The 22,072-nt window shown below is 39.3% G+C and overlaps 1 protein-coding gene across 1 annotated transcript in view; it reads left to right on the top strand.

Annotated features, from left to right (window-relative positions):
* LOC109029556 (uncharacterized) overlaps nt 1-21,912 on the top strand; it is a 27,948-nt gene extending 6,036 nt beyond the window's left edge. The window contains exons 2-6 of the mRNA XM_019040054.2: nt 2,686-2,879; nt 7,367-7,540; nt 7,849-7,988; nt 10,556-10,706; nt 18,664-21,912. Of these exons, the coding sequence (XP_018895599.1) occupies nt 2,690-2,879; nt 7,367-7,540; nt 7,849-7,988; nt 10,556-10,706; nt 18,664-18,995 (987 nt within the window). The 5' untranslated portion in view covers nt 2,686-2,689 and the 3' untranslated portion in view covers nt 18,996-21,912. The remainder of the gene's footprint in view (nt 1-2,685; nt 2,880-7,366; nt 7,541-7,848; nt 7,989-10,555; nt 10,707-18,663) is intronic.
* The last annotated feature ends 160 nt before the right edge of the window (nt 21,913-22,072 follow it).

Here is a 22,072-nt window from a genome sequence, read left to right as displayed (position 1 = left end):
GCTTTTTGTTATTTTTCACGTTCTTTTTGATGTTCCTGAAAGCGACGAAGTGACGCTTTCATTTTTTTTACGTTAAATTGAGTCATTCTTCAAACCCGCCGCTTTCGAATTGCGACTTAATCACACTTTTCACTCGATACTCAACGCTTTTTATTTCACATAACGCATCACTCCCGCGATCTCTTTATTTCTGACAGCTTCCGCTCACAGTTCACAGAGGTAACGCATTTCTGCAAAAAAGTCAAAGGGGGGGGGGGGGTATGGAAAAAGTAAGATTACCGAGAATGTATATGCATGCGCATTTGCACCTGAGTAGAAAGTTTCCATTGACGTTTTTTTATTTAGAAAAGAGCTGAGGCTCGTGCCGAAAATAGCGCATCCATGAGAGAGAGATATAGGGACGGAGAGTAAGAGGATAGGGATGCTTAAAGTTTAGACAAATCATCGAGAAGTGGAGACTTTTCTGACTTTCCTTTAAATGACATGTGAGTATCACGTGAAGTTCTGCTCATGTATGTCAGACTAAAATCCGGAAATTTAAAGAGCTTCCCTCGTCACACAGGTCTAAAATCTCACTAAAATCTGCGTCACACTAACCAAAAACTCTTCCAATCGCCGTTGAAAATGCTAACATTTTACATTATATATTTACTGTAACTATATTTCAAATTTTCGAAAAATGTACATGAATGTCGGATCCGTTACGGAGGGGTCTAATTTTCTTTTTCATTCAAATACTATCATAACGTAGTGTATGCATGATCCCGATTTCTGAGCATATATTCATAAAAATAAAAAATAAAATAAATGAAGGAATGAATATATAACCGTAGAGGAGGGAGGGCCTTGCTCAGCGTTACACGTTTTGTGAATGGACTCTATAAGTTAACGTTAAAGGTAGGTTGTAAAAGGGGCTCAAATAGCCGAAAAAGTGCGTTATAACATGCTTAAAAGTGATCGTATGTGTTAATTGTTCAGCCAATTTTAAAAGTACAGAGTTGCACCTTGATCTTATATCTTGGTCCGCAACTTGAGTTTTAGGGACCGCTGCAGAGGGTTGGAGAGACTATTTTCCCCTGTTCGATTCCTCTCTATGTCATTCGAACGATCACATTATGAATCACCGCGGATGATGAACTTTCATGCATAACTAGTGTTTTAGTGACCGAGCGATTTGATATGCACATTATTGAGATTGCCTTTGATTAAAATCTCAAATATCGGAGAAAAAAAGTGTGTTGTAAGAATGACCCCATCCATAACTGAGATTTTGTATCCGTTTGTTATACTTTTGAGTTTCTGGTAAATTTATAAGCATAAAAGCTGTCTCTTCCAGAGATCTAACTTTTTAAGAAGCGAGCAGGAATTGTCAATGGATGAGAATGATACTATATAAGAGGAATTTCCTCTCTAGGAAATGAGTTGAACATGTTCCCTTGACACCCCGTTTCTCTGATTTGAGATTAAAATATCGTAATATTAACAATTTCGAACTTTCATTTATTTAAAATGCTGTTTCTGAGCCTCCGGGAAATTGGACAAGCTAAAATTTGATGTGATGAGTCAAAATGTCACAAAAAAGCAGTTTTTGGCATAACATGGCGTATAGTTACCTTCTGCGATAGATTTATCCCCTTAAAACCGTAATTCACGGTAGACGCACGGTTACTAACGGTGCCTGAGGATTACAATAGAGAAATCAGTTTTTCAAGATGTATCGTAATTTGCTGAAGAAAAATGAAGAAGAAATAATTCAATCTGCAAGAAATCAATTAATTATAGTCACACTGCTTAGTTCTTTTCCTCCGAGGTCAAGTGCGAAACATCAGAAGAATTTTCCACCCAACCAATGCAGAAAGAAAAGAGCTTTTTGCTCATAAAGATTTTTGGTTGTATCTTCAATTAAGTATAGTGTTAGCAGAATAAAATTCAACCATTAATGCAAAAACAGTTAACGCGAATGTGATTGCCAAATGATGTTATGATGTGTATGCAGGGAACATTTTAGTGAAATCAAATAAAAACAATTCAATTCGAAGGGCTTTTCCAAACTGCTTCAAATGTGTAACTTCACAAATTACATTTTAGATCTGCGGATTGTTTTTCTTTTCTTTTTAAAAACAAAGTGTGTGTGTGTATATATATATATATATATATATTATTTGTTTATCACATGGAAAGATATTCGAAGCAAATGAAGTCTTTGAATTATTTTTTCGAAAGGATATTCAATGTTTATCTATGGCGATAACTGTAGTTTGGTTGATGTTTTTTCCTATAATATTTCAATTTCTCACAGCACAGTTGCGCAAAAATATAAGTGAAAGGCTTCTAAAAAGGGCGCTGAGTAACCTATATCGTCAGCTTCCAGTCAAAGTATCACAAGCGCCATGCGCCATTTTCGCCACCGTTTTATTTTTTTGCAAAAAAAATGTGTGAGTTGAATCTGTTGGAAAATTTCACTGACTTCTTTGTGTAGCCGATAAACAGTGAAATTTTCCAACAGATTCAACCAACAATTTCTCCGTAAAAAAAATGAAATGGTGGCAGAGTTTTTGAAACGTTGCATGGCGCTTGTGATACTGTGGCCGAAAGGTGACAAATACCCTATCTTTACAAGACCTTCTCCTCTTTCTTTTTTTTTTTTTGCGCTTTATTAATAAATTTTGCTTTTTTTTGTTCCAGCGTTATGCCGCGATCATTTCTCATCAAAGCTCTGCACACAGATTCGCCCCCTCTGTCTCCGTCTACCTCACCTACGATGACCGTCACCCCCTCCCCACCACCGCCGGCCCCTGCATGGTCCAATTGGGTCTGCAGGCAGAGCGCCTTCTCATTAGTCAATCTAGGTGCCATGGAAAACAGGCCTTCACCTCAAGGTAAGAGATCACTCCTTCAAAGCTCCAAATATGAATAAGCTGCACCCCGGACGAGACTTAGAGGAAAGGCCCCCTTCAAGAAAACTAGTTGCCCCTAGCCCCCTCCAAAAAATGCACACTGGAAAAAAAAACTCCAGCCGTGGAAGCCAAACTTACGGGCTTTATAGACATACCGTCCGCATCGAGCTTAGAGGCCGAAAGTTTCGGGTGTAGCACCCGGAGTAGTTGAAGCTACAGCTCCAGCACCCGAAACTTTCGGCCTCTGAGTCCGGAACGGACGGTATGTCTATACAGCCCGTAACTTCTTTTCGGTGTAAAGGATTTAGCAGAATTAATGAGGCGTTGGGTTCGGAAAGGACATTTCTTGGTTCTGGTGTTCCAGAATCTCCACTGCGAATTTATATTTTTGAGGGGAAACTATTATGTGAATGTTCTGAAATTTTCGATTATCAGCACTAGAAAATTATGAAGAAAATTCGGTAAAAGTCTCAACGAATCTCATGCATTTACTTTAATCATAGTAAATGAAACGTTAACGATGATTCTGAAACACCGTGACCGGAAATGCCTTTTCTGTACCCAGCGCTTCAAATTTATGGCCATTATTTCTTCTTTGAAAAGACATTTTGAAAGAAAATTCGTTAATTCATGGCCTTCGGCTGCAAGCAACTAAAGCTGCTCCTACGTTGCACGAATTGCTTACTCCGGTGATCGAAGGCAAAATGGTTAGAATAAGCGCGCCACACTGTAAAGTGGAGTAACATTAGTTTGCTCAGTCAATATCTAAAACGAATGGCATGCTTTGAGTAAATCAGCCTTACACAGTGTATCAGTGTCACTATGTTAGTGTTAGATCATGTTCATTTGTTTAATTCATAGACTTAGCGAACTAATGTTACTCTACGTCTACTCCGCACTGTTTCGCACTTATCCTGACCAGATGAAAATTGTCTCTATACGTTGACGAAATATTACAGGGTGGCTCTTTAGACCTTCCTAGATGGGGCGCGACTCTGTGGCCCCCAGAAACTCTTTGAAAAAGGACCCTTCTGCAATTTTAACGAATGAAATTTCGAAATTTTCAAAGATATCTGCGAAATTGAAACCCTCTACTAACCTCTCAGCGACAGGTGAAAACTTTTACTTTCGAAGATTCAAAATATTCTTATGGATAATTGTACTCATTAAAGGACGTCCATCAGGAGGTAAATGGGACATCAGGAGAATGATAAGCTTCAGATGACGTGGTGGGCCACATAAGTTTATCAACTTAGATTTTTTTGCAGAGTAAAATGCTCAACACGTTGTTAAACATCCACCTAGTAGGTAGGTCGACGGTTGAATTTTGTATTATTGGAGATAGTAGTCCCTACTAATGTCAATATACCAATGGAGGGTTTCTATTTGTCTATGGATGTAATAGAATTTTATTTAAAATCTGACAATCTTGAACACTGCAATGAATCTATTCCGTTAGATATTAATTAATTTAACGGATTTGTTTTCTCCTGATTTGATTAAAAAGCAAACTCAAATGCTTCAAACTGATAGGAACCGACATTGAATACGACTGATTCGCATTGAGAAAAATCTTTCGTTTATAAACCATACTGTGGTTCATTTAGAACACAATTAATAAAGGTGAATGACCTAGTGGTTTTCGGTTTTTGAACCATGTAACGATAAATACTTTACAAAAATGATTACCGGCAACAACGGAAAAAGGGCCTAAAACACGGTAACTTTTAAAAAAATACGTAATATGAACTATACGGAAAAATAATGCGTTTTGGAGTGGCTCTTTGACATTTTAATGTGATCGACGTGATTGTCGAGAGATCTCACCCACAAAAAGCAGTCTACTTAGTTGGTTGTACCTCTTCTGCGAGTCAGAGGCATTCCATTATGGCCCGGAGTTTTTATTACCGCTAGAGTAATCGGCTCCATGTTTTTACATCCTATAATATTCAGTCACGTCCTGCCTTTTTCAAGTACTTGGAAGTTACCAAAATCGCGTGACTGAACATGCCGGTGCGACGTAGCTCCCATATCCAAGCAAAGGAGGAGTGAATAAAAACGTTTCTCAAAGCGATTAACCCTCCCTCCCCCTAAAAAAAAAGGTAAGGGGAACGATTTTAATCACGTATTATTAAATTTCAAAAATAGTTTCTCCATACTAACATTCGCGACATTTCTTCTGCGACGCCCAACTGTAATAGTCACCTATCCTCCCGAAGCCACTTAGGGAGTTTACACGCCTTTTTTTGAAGAAAAACCCTCTGTCGTCCCCTTCACCCACCCCTTTCGGGATGAACTCAATCAGAAATTTTATTTTGCAACCTTTCTTCCGTCAAAATGCGACTCCAAAATCCCGAAATCCACATCAAGCCAACCCTTTCATGCAGCAGAGATTCCTGATCCAAACAACTCCCTAACCTGCAGAAGAATTTAACATAAAAAAAGGATGTTGCCAAAGACTTTTTCTAAAATATACTTTCAAGCTCAATAAAAACTCTCAAAGTTTAGCAGCACTGCACAACAGAAAATTACGTATCAAATTCAGTCAAACGTTTCATCCATGAGATGAATCCATGTCCACAGATGAATAAAAAATTTAAGGAAATTTGCGTATTGCCACGAAGGAAATTCCCTGGAATTCTGGAAAAGATCGGTATGGCCCCTTTTTTTGTAAACGAAAAAATTATCAGTCTCATATTTCGTAGCAAATGATGCCGCTTGGTTCCATTTTAAAGAACGCATGTCCACCTGAAACCTCGTTTTACATGACTTCGCCTTCATCTGGATGAATAGGCATCTCGCGCGACATACGCGTCGAAATAGTCGCATCTTGATCAATGTTCCTCACATTTTAACGCTGTTGCGCTAGGCAAGGATCGCATACTGCCTGCGACAAAATCTTCGTATGACAGTATGCAACTTTTGCCTAGCGCGTGAAAAGAAGAGTCATACGAACAAAAACACATAATGCTAAATAGGATCCATAAAAAGTCCATGCAACAGCACAAACTCGTTTCCCTTCGGATAGAATGAAACAGGGGCGGATATTTTGAAGCACCGCATTCGAGATCCGTGGTTTTAGCCACCATCATGAAGTGTATAGTCTGATTTTACATTAAATTTAACAGAATATTCTCACTTGTTATAATTCCTCCAGGTTTTTGAGACATTAACAAAAGCAAATATGTTCGTTCCTCTAAAAAAAATCCGTTTTTTCATTTTGGCAAAATATGCCCCTGCACCGTTGTGCTAAGGATAAACGCCGTATGAACATTCGAGAGTTGCCAAATTCCCTTCACTGAAATGTTTATTTCTGAGGAAAAATTACATTTGATGAAATGGAAATTTACGAACATTTTTCCCTGATATTTTCAGGGTGAAATTGCGAACAAAATTATCTGAAAAATTGGAAGAAAAATATTCATAAGTTTGCCGGGCAAATCGTGTTTCATCAAAGGAAATTTGGAATCGCCTGAATGTTCATACGATGTTTTTCCTCAGCACGGCAGTGCAGTTCACGGTACAAGCACGGAAACCGCACGAAACAGGATTAGATGGAGCCAATGAGCTCAAAGATTCGGCACTAATTTTCCTCCTAGCGACCCGCTGTTGATTTTAGTAGCTAACGAGCAGCGCAGATGCAACCCGGCGACAGAGTTGCAGATTCCATTCAGTCACCATTGTTTCAACCTCACGTGAAATGCTATGAAATCATATGGCAATGACGCAAAGCGGATAACAAGCCGACCCCTGAGCCAAATTCATTTAGCATGTTTCACAGTCCTTATTAGTTTTTATTTCACCCTCGGTTGAATGACCATTTTCCGGTGAGATTTGGCAACGGACGAGGATCTCTAATTCGGTCCATTCACACCGCCAAAATTAACAAAAAACTGATCTGGATTTTGCGGGTTCCTCGCAAACACTAGAAAGTGTGTCATTGCGAGATTTTGAATTGTTGACCCAAGTGCTTGTCACGGGTGGGTTCCGTCACTCTCAAAATTGAGGGTCTCTAACATGCAGCCAGAAAAATATAATATTATTTTCGCTTCTCACGAATATTGGTGGTAAAGGAGATTGTACCTCTGCCCCGATTCGCAAACTTAGGTAAACATACAGAGCCAGCCTGCCAGCGTTACGTATTTTATAAAGATTAAGTTGCGGAAAATACAGTCACAGAGGGTAGAAAAAAAAATTGTGGTTAATTCATCCTCACATAATTCATAAAATCCTCGAAGAAAATACCGCGTGTACATGTCGAAGGCAAATAAATAGTCCCATATTTTGTCAAATACACAAGAGATTGGACAGATTTTGAAAATTTCCAAAGTTATTAGCTCAGTAGATCTGTAGATGGACCATCGATGGAAACTGAAAATTTTGTTAGTGCAGATGGAATGTAGCAATGATATGATGTTTGACGTAGAGAAAAATTGCAAACTAAATAAATCTCTCTGTTTGATTTTCAGAGATGACCCAACTAATGTATGGATCACCAGCATTTCCACTTCCGTACGTTTGGCCACCAACAGCGTTATTTTTACCTTACTCTCCTTTGCTTAGAAGTTCCTCTGAAGATTTATCTCCCGATAGAGCAAGCTCAAATGCGAGAGATACCCCGGAAAAAGCTAGAATAAACTCAAGTAAGTTGAAGCTTTTTTATATTCTTAAATTTTTGCAAGAAAGGAGATACTAAAAAAGTATTTGCATGCATTTTAATTTTTTTCTTACGCTACTATTAAATCATCCTTTAGCTTTTTATCATGTAGGAATTAACCATTTTACTCTTCTTAGTTCTTAATTAAAAATTCTTAGTGTCACAATAAATTGTGTAAAGATGTGAGAGCTATAGCATCTGACGGTTCATGACTAATTTTATGTGTGTAACCAATTTATATGGGGTCAAAAAGTATTTTAAAGATTGTAACAGATTATTTTGAATTGTTTTCAGTGGAAGAAGCGCCTTTAAACTTATGTACAAAACCTAGGAAATCTTTAGAAATTTGGTCACCCGGTAGTTTATGTGAAAAAGAAGAAGTCCCGCCTCCTAATTCTACGTCCTCATCACAGTCAAATGAAAGAACTTTTCAGGTGAGTTTATTAAGCTTCTTTTGTTATTTTTTTTCTCCACCGAGTAATATATGTACTTCCGCATAAGATGATTACATAAAATAACACAGACGGCGTTGTTCCTTAGCACGGCAGTCCGGGCCAGTGTTCGAAACTCGCCTTTGAATTTTAGGAGCCATGTGGCGCATCAAGCCCAATTTTTAGGCGCCATTGAAGATTTTTTAGGGGCAAAATTGACTTTTTGCCTATATATTACGGCGCATTTAGTGAAAAGTTAGACGCAAGATGTTTTCGTAACACAATTAGTAAGTAGCTGTAACTTGGGGAAGACAAAAGCACTAAGGATGAAATCTTGAAAAATAGAAAAAGCAAGCTTGCACTTGTAGTGCTGAAAATTCTGAGTTTTTTCAATTCAAATAGATTTATTTTTCTTTCCTTATGTGACTTCCTGTGAAAATTCAGCTTTTTAGGGAGCAATTTTTAGGGGCCACGTTGGCGCAGAGCCTTCATTTTTTAGGCGCCATGGCCGATTTTTTAGGCGCATTTTGCGCGTTGGCGCCTGTGAGTTCCGAACACTGGTCCGGGCCTAGAAGACGAAAGAGGCGTATGGTAAAAATAAGGACCTAGGATAGCGAGGAGCGCCCAGCACAAGAGGCATCTGATAAGGGTAGACAGTCGGACCCACGAAATCGAAAGTCCTTGAATCAGTGTGCGGGGAGAAGATGATTGTATAAAAATATAGTGCGAGAAAATCAGGCGATTGATAATGATTGAGTGTCTGCGGAGATGAGATGAGATTAGTGTGTCAGCGGGTGGCGGGGGACGAGGGGGGCAGGGGGCGCGGCGTCTGTTTCAATCGGCTCTGACTTACCCAATATGTAAAACCGAGAGGCAGTCGGCAGATGCTGAGCTGCCGAGGAAGAGGAAGAAGAAAAAAAGGAATCCGAAACATCGAAATCAGTTCCTGTCTCATCTCGAGCGCACTCACACGGACGCGTGTAAAACGAACCCACACTCGCGAGAAACACGGCACACGCGCCACCTGATCCTGCACGCGCCTGGATGATTTAAAAAAATCGGGATGGAAAGATGAGTGGTCCGGGCGGCTCCGAGAGGCAGGTAGAGGTGAAAACAACAAAACTAACAATGAGCCGATGCTGAAGGAGTTGGGAAGTCGGCGGCTGATGTAAGAGTCAGATACCAGACTCCTTTTTACGCAGGTAGGCAGGTATTTAATGAAAAGGAGCAGGTGAAGAGGCTCTTATAAATATTTGACCCACTTCCACGGGGCCAAGATTTTTACGACCGAATTTCTCGCAGGATCCTGCAGATGATCCTGATTAATCGAGAGCAAGTCTTGGCCGGACCCCTCCTCCCCCCTCGTGCCCCGTTTTTGTCTCGGTTTAATGTATAGAGAGAGGAGGAGGACGAAAGATTAGTTTCATTCGGGATTAATTGCGAAGATAGGATTGAAATCAATCTACAATCCAGCCATGATTTTTCAGATGGCACCGGAAGGTGCAAGGCCACATTGGGGAAAAAGTCGTTTGGATCTAGAGTCCAGATTCTTAATAACATTAGAAAAATACTCTTAATTCAATCCAATTTTTCCTTGATATTCGAAGAGCCGATGAGCTTCTTGACTTGGGCGGATTTCCTTTTGATTCAAGCAAAAATTCCGATTGAATCAAGATTATTTTTTCTTATCAATGTTTTTAAGAGTCTGGACTCTAAATCTAAGCGACTTTTTTTTCCTGTGCACCTTAAAGAATCCTTAACTTAACCTTAACAGTCAAATGACACATCTTCCGGGAGGCACATACATGTTTTGACTTTGATTTTCATAGTTTCAAATTCAGCATATGAATGAGCACTTCACTGGATTAAAACCTTTCTTTAGTCGTATATAGTAAATAAATCATAGGGATGGGTCAAAAAAGCATGGTGGATCATTGATGTGCTTTATCATAACAAAACGATTGAAAAATAGAGGGAAAAGTATCTTTCTGGTAAGCTCAAAGTAGCTTTGGGTTTGCAAAGCGCAGTCTTCCATCGTTCGTAATAATTAGGATAGGTTTGCCCGCTTCGATACTGATAAAATGATGACGGAAAAGAGACTTTAACGATTGAGTAGAAAAAAAGGCCTATCGGACTGCCCAGGAATAGCGGGCTTACAGTTCATATATCATGTATTATAATGATAAGGAGGGAATTAAAACATGGGTAAACAAGGTTAAAACATTAAAAACACTAAAATGCAGGGCGTTTTGGACTGTTACCTGCTCATTTTCAGCTGCAAAAAACACAGAAAAATACATGAAAAAATAAAAATTGAAAGGCGACCTGACTCTCACCGTTATCCTTCACAGCCGTCAGCCGTTATGTATTATAATACAGATCTGCAATCTATCAGCATGACCATAAGAGTGGATATGCTATGATAAAACACAATTCCAGTTTTAGGTGTTTCATTTATTTATTTGTTTGTTTGTTTGTTTGTTTGTTTGTTTGTTGTTGTTCGTGCGTTCATGGATTTTCAGCATTTATAGGTATTTTGCCTAACGCTTCCTGTTATCTCATTGTTTTAGTGCAAGCAATGTGGAAAGACATTTAAACGTTCCTCAACTTTATCTACGCATCTTTTAATACACTCGGACACCAGGCCTTACCCGTGTGCATACTGTGGCAAGCGATTTCATCAAAAGTCTGACATGAAGAAACACACGTATATTCATACAGGTAATTTAATTTTAAGTAAAAAATGCGCTCATATACTCCACCAGACACCTCTTCCTATATGTTTTGATTTGTCTTCTTCTTTTACTCCGTGTCCTCCTTCTCCTCCTTCGTGGCCCTCTTCTTCTTCTTCTTCTTCTTCTTCTTCTTTTTCTTATTTCTCTTCTATTCTCACGAGAGTCACAATGGGCGTACATTATACGTATTGAAAGAAAATATCTTACATTCATAAATCCCAGAGATTGAAGAAATCACAAAAATATAAATTATTCATTTAATTTGAATAAAGTGATTTCGAGCCCCTCCCCTCCCTTCCTATCATCAGTATGAAGAGTCAAACTTTCCAGATATTTGACGACCCGAAAGTTAAATTCGGAAAGTCTCATCAGAAAAAAATCACCGTAAAAATGACACACGAGTAAAAAAAAAAAAAATTTTTTTTTAATGGTGCAAAGATCAGGAAAAATACTTCAAAATGGATTTGCAGCGTTGAATACGAAAGTGCCATCTGTTTTTCCCCATAGCGTAAGTATTTTTCGGAAAATCAAGATTTTTTCGCAAAATCGTATTTTCCCGGAAAATCCCGAATTTCTGGGAAAATTTTGATTTTCCGGAAATTACTTACGTACTTTTGGCAAATATGGATGACATTTCCGGATTCATCGCAAAAAATCACGTTTTATTTTTCCAGATTTCTGCCTTGTTTCGGCCTTGATTTCTGGTATTATATACCATGAATTTAAACCAAAAATAACCGTCTCAAAAAAAAGGAAGACCGAAACATTGCGAAATTCTGTTATTCACAAAAAGAATTTCTAGACGGATCAATATGCTTCGTTAGAATGTATAGTGATGAAATTTTTTCTTGCATTATTATGCATAAATGTAAGCTCTATTTCAACTTGGGACTGGATTCAATGTTTAACTCTCCCTCTCTTTCTGTGCCATCTATGCGCATTACTGCGCATGTTTTGTCTTTTTCAAAGATATTTTCAGTATTTTTTCAAATTGTTAAAGGGAACGGGTAGGCACAAATTAATTATCAGTTTAGGACGCCAGAGAAACGTAGATCAGCCCTGCTAAAGCAGAAGGCAAACAACTCTCTACAAAAAATTTCAAATGATAAAAGTTCTTTTTAAGTTGAGTTTTTAAATCATGCATGGATTATTTTCATACGGCTTTGCCTCGTGAGTTCCACCGGTAGTCGCTCTATTTTCCACTTCCCCGCACATTTGCGTGATGCTCTCTTGAAGTGCCGGTCGCAAAAAAGCGTCTTTCATTTATTCGTCACGGCCAGATTTTAAAACCGCAAAAACCCTCTGTGCGTGTGTCGAATCTCGAATGACGGATGAGATTTTTTCCGGATATTTTTCACGTTTTTTCCACGGAGTGTGTCACAATTGCGCACGGCTCCAGGTAGCACTCCGGAGCAGAGTTGCTTGTTTGCAGTTAAAAAGGTTTGACATCCTCGTGCTCTGTGGTTTTTTCATTAGCGTTGCCCTAATGTAAAGTTCATTTTCGACAATTTTAATTGATTCGCCCGAATTTATTAAACTAAACTCTTTGCAATATCGACTTTTTTGCTAATACTCCACAGCCCACTTTACTCCTTGTTTCCCCCGTGAGAATTTCAAATCCATTCGACCCGCGGATTGGAATAAGTGCAGCCTTTTTTTTATTTTCAACATTAACATCTGCTCACTTTTTCCTTCTTTTTTTTATTTGGGGGCACTGAGAACGGAAAACTCACCACAAAGGATGAACGCACCCCTCATGGAATGCACGCAACGGAAAGTTCGGAAATCTATTTTTACGCGAGACATTATACACATAAAACCAATCAAATTGAACAAAAATCATACGAATAATGCCTTATTTCGTATATTGGCAATTTGTCTAGTGTCTATTATAAACACTATACAAACATCTTCATGTGGTGAACTTCTTATTGTCTTCTTATTCTTGAGACTTTTCTCGGCTCAAAGACACCGAAGTCCGCCAGTGCCATACGCCCCCGCAGCTCTTCCGACGAAACTGGACCTACCCCAACAACCCAATATCCCGCACGTAAGTTTCGTCGAAAAAACTCGGAGCCGCGCAGGGGAGGAAAATGGCGTAATCGGAACGCGGTGAAACCCGGCGAGGGCGAAATGCACCCCGCTATCGAGGGTTGAGGCAGGCCGATATTAAGGGGATTAGGCCAATGCGAAACATGATGTCAACAGCCGCGCGTCTAGGGAAGCTCCAAAGCTGTTACCCCCCGCCCGCCCCCGCCCCCCGCCACGCGAGGGGGTTGCCGTGAAAGTCGAGGGGTAAAACAAACAGAAGCCGCGCGGAGGGTGGGACGCGTGGCCGTCGCTTCACACTCGAGCGCCGACGAGAAAAGGGGGGCGCTCGTATCTGCGTAAAGCGCGTATCTCCTCGGGATTCCCGTTGGCAGTTGCGCGGTTTCGACGTCTAGACACGCGCGGACAATTAGTCATTTTTTTTCTTCCGGGGCGCGTTGCCACCACCGCACCGTCGGCGGGATGGCACGGGTGCAGTCACCATTTACGCACTCAACCAACCATGAGTTCACCGTGGTTATCTCCCCCCTTCGATGTGGTTTCACCTCTTCCTCGGTTTTCAGTACCTTCTGCTGGGTGCCGTCGTGACCCCTTTTTTATATTCTGAGTAACATCTTTTGCCGATCGAGAAATTCATTCCGTAAATGCAGCGACCAAACTGCAGGGGCGCCAATGGAGATGTTGCATGTGTAAGGAATTTGCGGTTTGACTGTTGATTCTCATGTAAAAGTTTGCGAGAAACACGATGGTGCCACTGGTTTTCTCTGAAATCAACTTCCAAGCTCAAAAAAAGCTTACAAGTTGAGGCCAAAATGGAGGGGATATCCCACCCTACCCTGAGAGTTCACGTCTACATCAAGACAAACTCTCCATGCAAAGAAAGGGAGCAAATACATTATATAGCAGGGTTGCCGTGTTTTCAGTTTTGAAGTCCCCAAATAAAGTGGCAGCCCTGTCAATGTATTTGCTCCCTATCTTTGCATGGAGAGTTTGTCTTGATGTAGAGGTGGACTCTCAGGGTAGGGTGGGATATCCCCTCTATTTTGGCCTCAAATTGAGAGCTTTTTTTGAGCTTGGGAGTTGATTTCAGAGAAAACCAGTGGCACCATCGTGTTTCTCGCGAACTTTTACATAAGATTCAACAGTCAAATCGCAAATTCCTCACACATGCAACATCTCCATTTACAAATACATTGCCGGATTAGCCTGGCTGCCGGGGTGTAGGCCCCCCAGGCGATTTTCGTTTTACTGTAGATCCTCCAGGGCGGTCTTCAGAGTTTAAAAGACAGATTTAAAGTGGCCTTGAGACCAGAATTTGGAAGGTCGCACGGTGGATCAAGTCAATCAGGAAGCTCGGATATGAAATTTTGAACTGGAACTGCAAATTTTCATGTTAATGTCGTCATATTTTAACTTTTAAGGGGTGCTTCTTGGAGAAAAGTTTACGAGGAAGCCATTGGAACCACTTTTAAAACCTCAAAATTTTGTATAACCGGAGTTATAAGCTTTCAAAGTTTTCAAATTTTTCCCGACCTCTCCTATTGACTTGATCCACTGTGTGTCAAAAGGACCTAAAATATTAGGATTTAGGGCAGCTAAAAACCAGCCGACCCTGCAACAATTCCTTGGGAGGGGACGGGGTCGCAAGATTATCTGCTATGTTCACACAATATTGGACTGCGTTCAGTAACAAGAAACTACTAAGTCTAGCTCGTTCATAAAAAAACCTCCCTGCGCAAGGAAACTAATGACATACGTTGTTCCTAAAATGAGCCAGAAATACTAGCTCAAGTTCCTAATTGCAAAATTTAGCCCGATTATAGCTTTATTTCAGGTTTCACAAATCAGATTTTCGGAATAAACACCTGAATTGTCCGTCTAGGACGTTATTGGTCACTTTGTCTGCCAAAACTTTAATGTGAAACCAGTATTCTAGCGAAACTCTTTCGATATCCTGATGTTTGCTCTTTGACGCCATGGATTTACCTTAAAAGTAGGGGATGCCGCAGTGTGAAATATGTTACCCATAATTTAAATTGGACCTCTTTATTCCACGAAAGACAAAATGGGGAGAAGGTTTGCGAAAATTACTCGATCGTGAATTAAATAAAACCGCTCGAGCCTTGTAAGTTGTAATCTTTACGACAGTTAATTACACCAGTATCCAAGGATTTTTAACTCCCTCCCCTCCCTGGAAACAGACTCAAAACCAATTTCAAAGGCCGTGATGAGATTTCAAAGGAGGCCCCGTTGAGTGAAAATAATTGACGGAGATAAAGGTTACAGAGAAAGTAGAAAGTCAGCTCAAAAAATTAATAAGGCTACAGACCGGGCGTATTTGTACGAATTTTTTCTTCGCTCGTAAAAGCTTTTCTTGGTCTATTTTTTCCAGCCTTATTGCCTTTTATATTCAACGCAGTAACTCGAATCTGAACAAAAAACTGCAGATATCATGGCGGGCTGTTTTGAAGGGGAGAAGTATATACCACTTAATGAGCGCTTTTTTTTGTTGCGCTTGAATGCTTTTCTCGAGTTTTTTTGTAAAGATGGTGGGAATTTGATTTGATATCGTCGCTTCCCTGACGTAAGGGCGTACCTCAATTTTCACATGAGCCTCAGAAAGCATAGAGTCTTACGGGGGACAGGGCTTACGTTGAAATTGAGTCACGCCCTTGCGTCTCAGAAGTGACGATATGCTGACCCTCTCTCAGACGAACACCAACTGCTGATTCCTCCACGACTGTGATTAATACTTTCGTTCTAACCTCTCGTCGAAAGATCGAAACCGCACGCCAATAAATTAATTGCATTCGGTCGGAGCACGCCGCCCCTCAACTTCCACGGCACTTTCGATTAGGTCATAGTTTATTCTGATAATCAAGGTCAGACTATATCAAGGTCACCACTGTAAATTGTAAAGAAAATTAAATTACGATCTTCCGCGAAATGAGGTCTCTTGGTCCACAAAAACTCAAAGTTGAATTATTGATACTAAAGCATGGAGTCAAAGTCTACGGAAATTTGAGGCAATGAATGGATCATTGATAAGATTTTTAGGCAGGAAAAAAACACTAAAAATGTGGCCCGAACTGCAGGTGACAGGATGATAAAAAGTGCTGGATCCACAGCATACTGCGGGGAAATCAAGGCCGGAAAATTCCAAAAAATTTTGACTCAAATGAAAATATCTAAAATTCGTCAGCCTTGATTTCCCTGCAGAATAGTGGGAACGCGGGCATTATTTTACCATGTTAAATTTATAATTTAAAAATTAATTTTACACTCTTTAAACGTTTTAATTTGTCACATGCATTAAATTTAATGAAGGAATATGTCTGAAAGTACCTCGATTCTCACGCTAGCTAGCAATACCATAGTGCATACAATATCATAATACCATAAAACCACCGGATATAATTTCTGATCATTTGTAAACAAGACTTTTAGGAGACCGTGGGTTACGTTATCTCGTCGGGTTTACGGGGCTCTAATTCAATTGGGGCTGTTTAATCAGCCTTTTGTTCATCTGATTTGTTAACTTTTTATTCCAGGGAATCTTAAATTAATTTTAGATTTTCATAAAAAAAGAAAAAAAAGAAGAAGAAAAAAGGTTTTTGAGGAATTCACCCTTTAGCGCTCCAAGACCCCTCCCTCTTTGGACGGTCACATGGATGAACATTTTATCCACAATGATGGCGCACTCTTGTAAGCCTTCTATTTTAATGAGTGTGCGTATCAAGCCCGATAAACACGGATTAAAAGCCACCTGCAGGGTGACTAACCTGGGGAATGCTCTCTTTATACAAGTACAAGCACAACCCTTGACCGGAGGTAGGGGTGGGTTATAAGACAGTAATTAAGTTAGGTAACTAATCAGTAATAACGCGTGAGTAAAAAAAAGCTATGGGGTTACAACAGGGGGGGGGGGGGAGCTCGGCATATCTGGGCGGCTGGACTGTGACACGAAATGCAGCCAATAGAATAATTAAGAAAAAGGGAGGGGCGGTGAGGCGAACGCTGTAAGGTTTCCCGAGGGTTCGGGGGTATCATACTGTATTTCAACCGGAGGGTATTAAATCTTGAAATACGTGTCGTGTGAATGTATGTCTTCAACACGACCGTTCAAAGTGAGCACGCTGTAATTTCGTTCCAGATTTGTATGTTTGTTTCGGACAAAATGTTCTGAGTATCATCAGAGAGTCGTGACAAATACATTCTTTATTTTCAGCAAAAACATATTACAATAGACTCTGGATTATCCGGATTAATTGGTGCCGGGCCCGATCCGGATGAAAAAGAAATCCGGATAATAATAGTAAACACAAACACCACCAACCAACACCACAGTATTCTTATTATGTATACATCATGTACATACCAACACGAATTTAAAATGTAAACGCTAAACTGAACGACTCAATGGTGATTGTGAATGGTAGCCGACAACGATAAATTACAATACAATGATTAAAGCGCGCAATGCGTGAAGTATTCATGCAGTCTTGTAGCCGCTAATGTGCGTTTTAGGCTAACTAACCGACTGCACTGCGTTTGGCGTAATGCGAGAAGTATTCATGCAATCTTGTAGGCGCTAATGCGTTCCACACCGACATCACTGTTTTGCGCAATGCGTGAAGTATTCCTTCAGCCTTGCAGGCGCCAATATGCCTTGCGACCGTTTCTCCGCGGATCCGCTCACTTATCGGAATGCGTCCGTAGTTACATGGTTGCAAAATCGATCCGGATAATCCAGAGTCCGGATAATACGAAGCCGGACAATCCAGAGTCTACTGTAGTTTTAGTTTTCCGGCCTTTTTAGAGCCCGCGCCAGCAAAGTTTACGCACTTTTAGACCGCGACAGATGATCCGCCATCTTGCTTCTTGCATTTAATTTTTATGCGAAAACGACGCTAGACACTCTTTTGTCGCAATCTAAAAGTGCGTAAACTTATTTGGCGGAGACTTCAACTCAGTACCTTTCTCTGTTCCGGTATCAAATGGCGTATAGAGAAAAAAAACTTCGTGCGTGGGACCCGAAGTTGAGGTCATATGAATCCCTGAAGTTTTCGGATCACATATCTAAAAACTTGAGGCCCGGCTGCCGAAGTTCAGGCCAGACATTTGAAGTACTTCGATATACATTTACCGAAGGGTTCGGGTCAAACATCTGAAGTACTCCGGTTCTCCGGTACATACCGAAGTACCTTGATGTCTGACCCGAACTTCGACAGCTCGACCTCAAGCTTTTGGATGCGTGATCGGAAAACTTCAGAGATCCGTATGATCTCAACCTCGGGTCCCGTGCACGAAGTTTTTTTCTCCGTGTACAAGTCAATTTTCAACTTTTTCTCTTCTTTGATTATATTTGATCGAGAATCCATGCCAAATATCGTCACCTTCTGACCAAAGTATCACAAGCGCCTTGCGACGTTTCAAAATTTTCACCGTCATTTTATTTTTACGAAGAAATTGTCCAACGAAACGGTCCAAAAATTTCACTGAATTTTCTTGGTGCCAGCGATGAAATTCAGTGAAATTTTCCAACAGATTCAACCAAAAATGTCTCTGTTAAAAAAAATAAAACGGCGGTAAAAATTTTGAAACGTTCAATGGCGCTTGTAATACTCTCGCCGGAAGGTGACGATTTATTGTTGTAACCTCCTTACAGAGGCGGATCCAGCAATTCGGCAACGCCGAACTTCCTCCATTTAAAGCTATGCTAATTAATCGATTCTCGTCGGAGCACCTGGCGGACCTGGCTCCTCCAAGAATCGATACATTTCCATAGGTTTAAATGAAGAAAAGACAGTGTTACCAATTTGCTGGAACCGCCAATGCCCCCTTAAATCAAAGCTCAAGTCTTATCTCATCCGTTTGATTTCATCTTGTTACAGGAGAAAAACCGCACAAATGCGTCGTTTGCGGGAAAGCTTTCAGTCAATCCTCGAACCTCATCACTCATCTCCGGAAACACACCGGCTACAAACCGTTCAGTTGCGGACTTTGCGACAAGGCCTTCCAGCGGAAGGTTGACCTCCGGAGGCACCGGGAAAGTCAGCACCCGGGGTCGCCGGCCCAACAGTGCCTCATCACCAGCACCACGACGGCGGGTGCCGAACGGGCCCTCATGGAAACCACCCGACTGCCTACTCAAATCAAGCTGGAGCTGGATTCCAAACAAATTAAACCCTTAAAAACTGAATTCCCCCAGGGAATCTCCAGCTGAATCGCTACCTGTTCATAATTTCCTGCGGGAAAAGGGTAAACCCAAGTAGCATTTTTTTTAATGGAAAAACAGCGCGTTATTTACCAACCGCTGGTTGTGGTCACATCTTTTTTCCGTGGATGCTTCCTATTTTTTGAAATTTTCTTCGATTTTCCTGTACTGTTTCACGACTGTTAAAAATTCGAAGCCGTGAAATTTCATAAATTATTTTTCAAAATGTGGGCAATGAACGGAGATTTTTGAAACGCTTAAATTGAGTTACACGTTTCCGGAGTATAGCCATCGCTGTTTCTTCCGATGTAACTATGGTAGCGTGCCTTCTTCACCCTCACGAAAAAAGAGCGAAAAGGAGGAGAGACAAAGGAACATTAGAAGAGGGAAAGTTAGCCTCTTTAAAAAAAAAGTAGAGCAAGACTACGAAAGTTATGAAAATAGATCACGAAAATGAAAATATTCAGATTGTTTTGTAAATAATATTGTTCATTTTATTTCACTTGTTTTGATAATATTTTCTTACTCTCACTTTCCGAAGCAAATGGTCTCGAAAAAACATTCCATGAAAGCGGTAGATATCAGCCGTGAAATTTCACCACCCAACAAGTTTACAAAATGAGCTGAATCTACTTAAATTATTACCTTAGGAGATTTCTCTATCGGTTAAGTCCCTTAGGCCCTTGGACTCAGGATGAATGATGATCAACTTGGTTTGACTCAAGCTCGCCGAGGTTTTTAGCTACTCTTTGGACCCGCTGATGGACTATGGGCCATAATTTCCGTGCTTTTTTCTGGTAGATTGTGTCCCTTATATGACTCTATCAGGACTCCCTCTTTTTTGGTCAATTTGTATGTGAATTACTCGTTTAACTTGTTAGATTTTTTTTAAAAAATTGTCTTTACCGCCTTGTATTAGTGACGACTGACATGTCGTTATCAGCCCTAGTTAAAGAGCTTGACAATTACACAGCCCTTTACTGTGCATAAGACTTTTCGAAAATTACTCGTTAAGCAAAGAGCTAAGTCAAACATGTACCAATCAGAAAAACTACGATCACGAAGGATTTTTTTATGATACGTTTTGAATATCCTAGTCATTAATATCTAGATTGTTTTCCTATTATTTTGAATAGTTCTAGTTCATAGTTTTACATTAAACTTAAAAAAAAGTGGCGCACTTTACTGAATTACTGTATATTCAATATTTATTTTTTGAGGACGTTAAGAAAGGACTGTGTCCTATTTCACGTTTTTTACTTTGTAAATAAACTTAAAGCAAGTGGAAATGACGTATAGATGCCTTGTTGAGATCCTAATTCTTGTACTTGTGAGTTTCTCAGGACAGAAAATAAAAATTTGAGTGAAAAACGGGGGATTATTTGAGGAGAAAGGTTGAGGTGCCGCTCAGACTAAGAGGCATTTTTTTGTATTTTTTTATTTTTATGTTTTTTTGCTTCAAACATTTTTGAGGCAAAAAACGTCGAGGGAAGAAATATCACGCGTAAAATACTCGTATTTCCTAGAAGAAACTAGGTGGAAATAAAACGAGCGAAGTTCTCTCCCTAAGCCGCTCTTCCTCTTTACTAAGTCCTAAACCAAATGTCCTTACTTTAAATTTACCGAGACTTGTAGTACCTAATGCTGATTAAAATTAATATATTTAAATTCTTCTCTGTATTAGTAAGTTGCCAAATGGTTACCATTTTACCTGGAAAACTAACTCTCAACCCAAATGCAAACTTTTGAATACGATATTAACTAAGTATTAATTATGTCCTTTTTATGTTCTTGATTATTTTTGACATTATCGATTACTTTTACTAAGCAGCCGATTAGAAGGGACGCTGATGACAAAAAATTTGCACTTTTTTTTTCTTTGATTAAATTTTTCTATCCACACGTAACTGTATCCTCATAACGATAGGTTTTTTTTTTTTTTTTTTTAAATAAATAGAAATTACTTTTTATGTGTATCAGATCACCAAAAGTTTCACTTAAATTTTCTTTGCTAGATTATCTAAGATTTGTTGACAGAGATTTTGGATCCTGTTTCTAAAATTATTTGAAGTTACTCATAGAAATAGTAAGGTATTATCAAGGTATCGAAAAAGTATTAATTCTGTAAAATAATAACAAAGACTCATGAAAATTTTGTTTACGTTCAAAGACGTCAAATTTTGTGGTGTCCATTTGTTACAATATGCATTTGTAATTTATTTCCCGCACTTAAAGTTAGATTTTTATGGTTTTAAACATGTATCATACATATATCAGTACATACAGCACGATTAAAGATGATCGATCATGAACATATACCTCTTAAAAATTTGAAGAGCTAGAAACTCTGTGGTCACTATTCATTGCAGCTAAATACCAAAGAATACTTTCGCTATACCCTCTTGTTTTTTGATAATAAAAAATAGCGTATTTGTTGTTTTATAAAGTGTTTAAAACGCGTTGTACAGAAATCGATTTTGTCTATAGTACTTTTTGCGAAACATTCTCTAAATTCTATGTTCTATCTTTTATTTAGAATCTGAAAAATGTCCCTCTTCCCTAAAATTCATACATATTTGCCAGTTTATTGAGTCGTTTTTCATTTTATTTTGAAAATTGTCTTAAAAAGTATAAGGTAAAAAAACGAATAGTATTTAAATTATGAGAATCTTATACGTAGGTAAAAGCTGCGCTGTATTCTTCACTTTTTACAAAAATGTCAAACCTTTCTTTTTAGCAGCTCTTATTTCTTGTTTTATGATGTGTTTCTAGTTGTATCATACACCTCAGTTTGCCTCTTAAATTTTGCCTTTATAAGTTTATTATGTCCATTGTGCCCTAAGATTTTTGACTTTAATTTTTACCAATTTGTAATTGTTCAATAAATCATTTTTTTAAAATCAGAAGAACGGTAAAAATTTTTAAACATACATTTATACTTTTTCTTTTCCTTTCTTCCTTCTCAAGAATACATTATTCGTCACAAAATCGATGTAGAATAAAAGCTATCATCGACAATTTATCTGGGGAATTTCGAAACGGCTTATACGAATTTGGCGCTTGTTTTTTTTTTTTTTAAAATTCCA

The sequence above is a fragment of the Bemisia tabaci genome, chromosome 7, assembly GCF_918797505.1.
Source record: "Bemisia tabaci chromosome 7, PGI_BMITA_v3".
In the NCBI taxonomy this organism is placed as follows: Eukaryota; Metazoa; Arthropoda; class Insecta; order Hemiptera; family Aleyrodidae; genus Bemisia; species Bemisia tabaci.
Note: the sequence above shows the minus strand (reverse complement) of the source record. Positions and strands in the feature narration are given on the sequence as shown.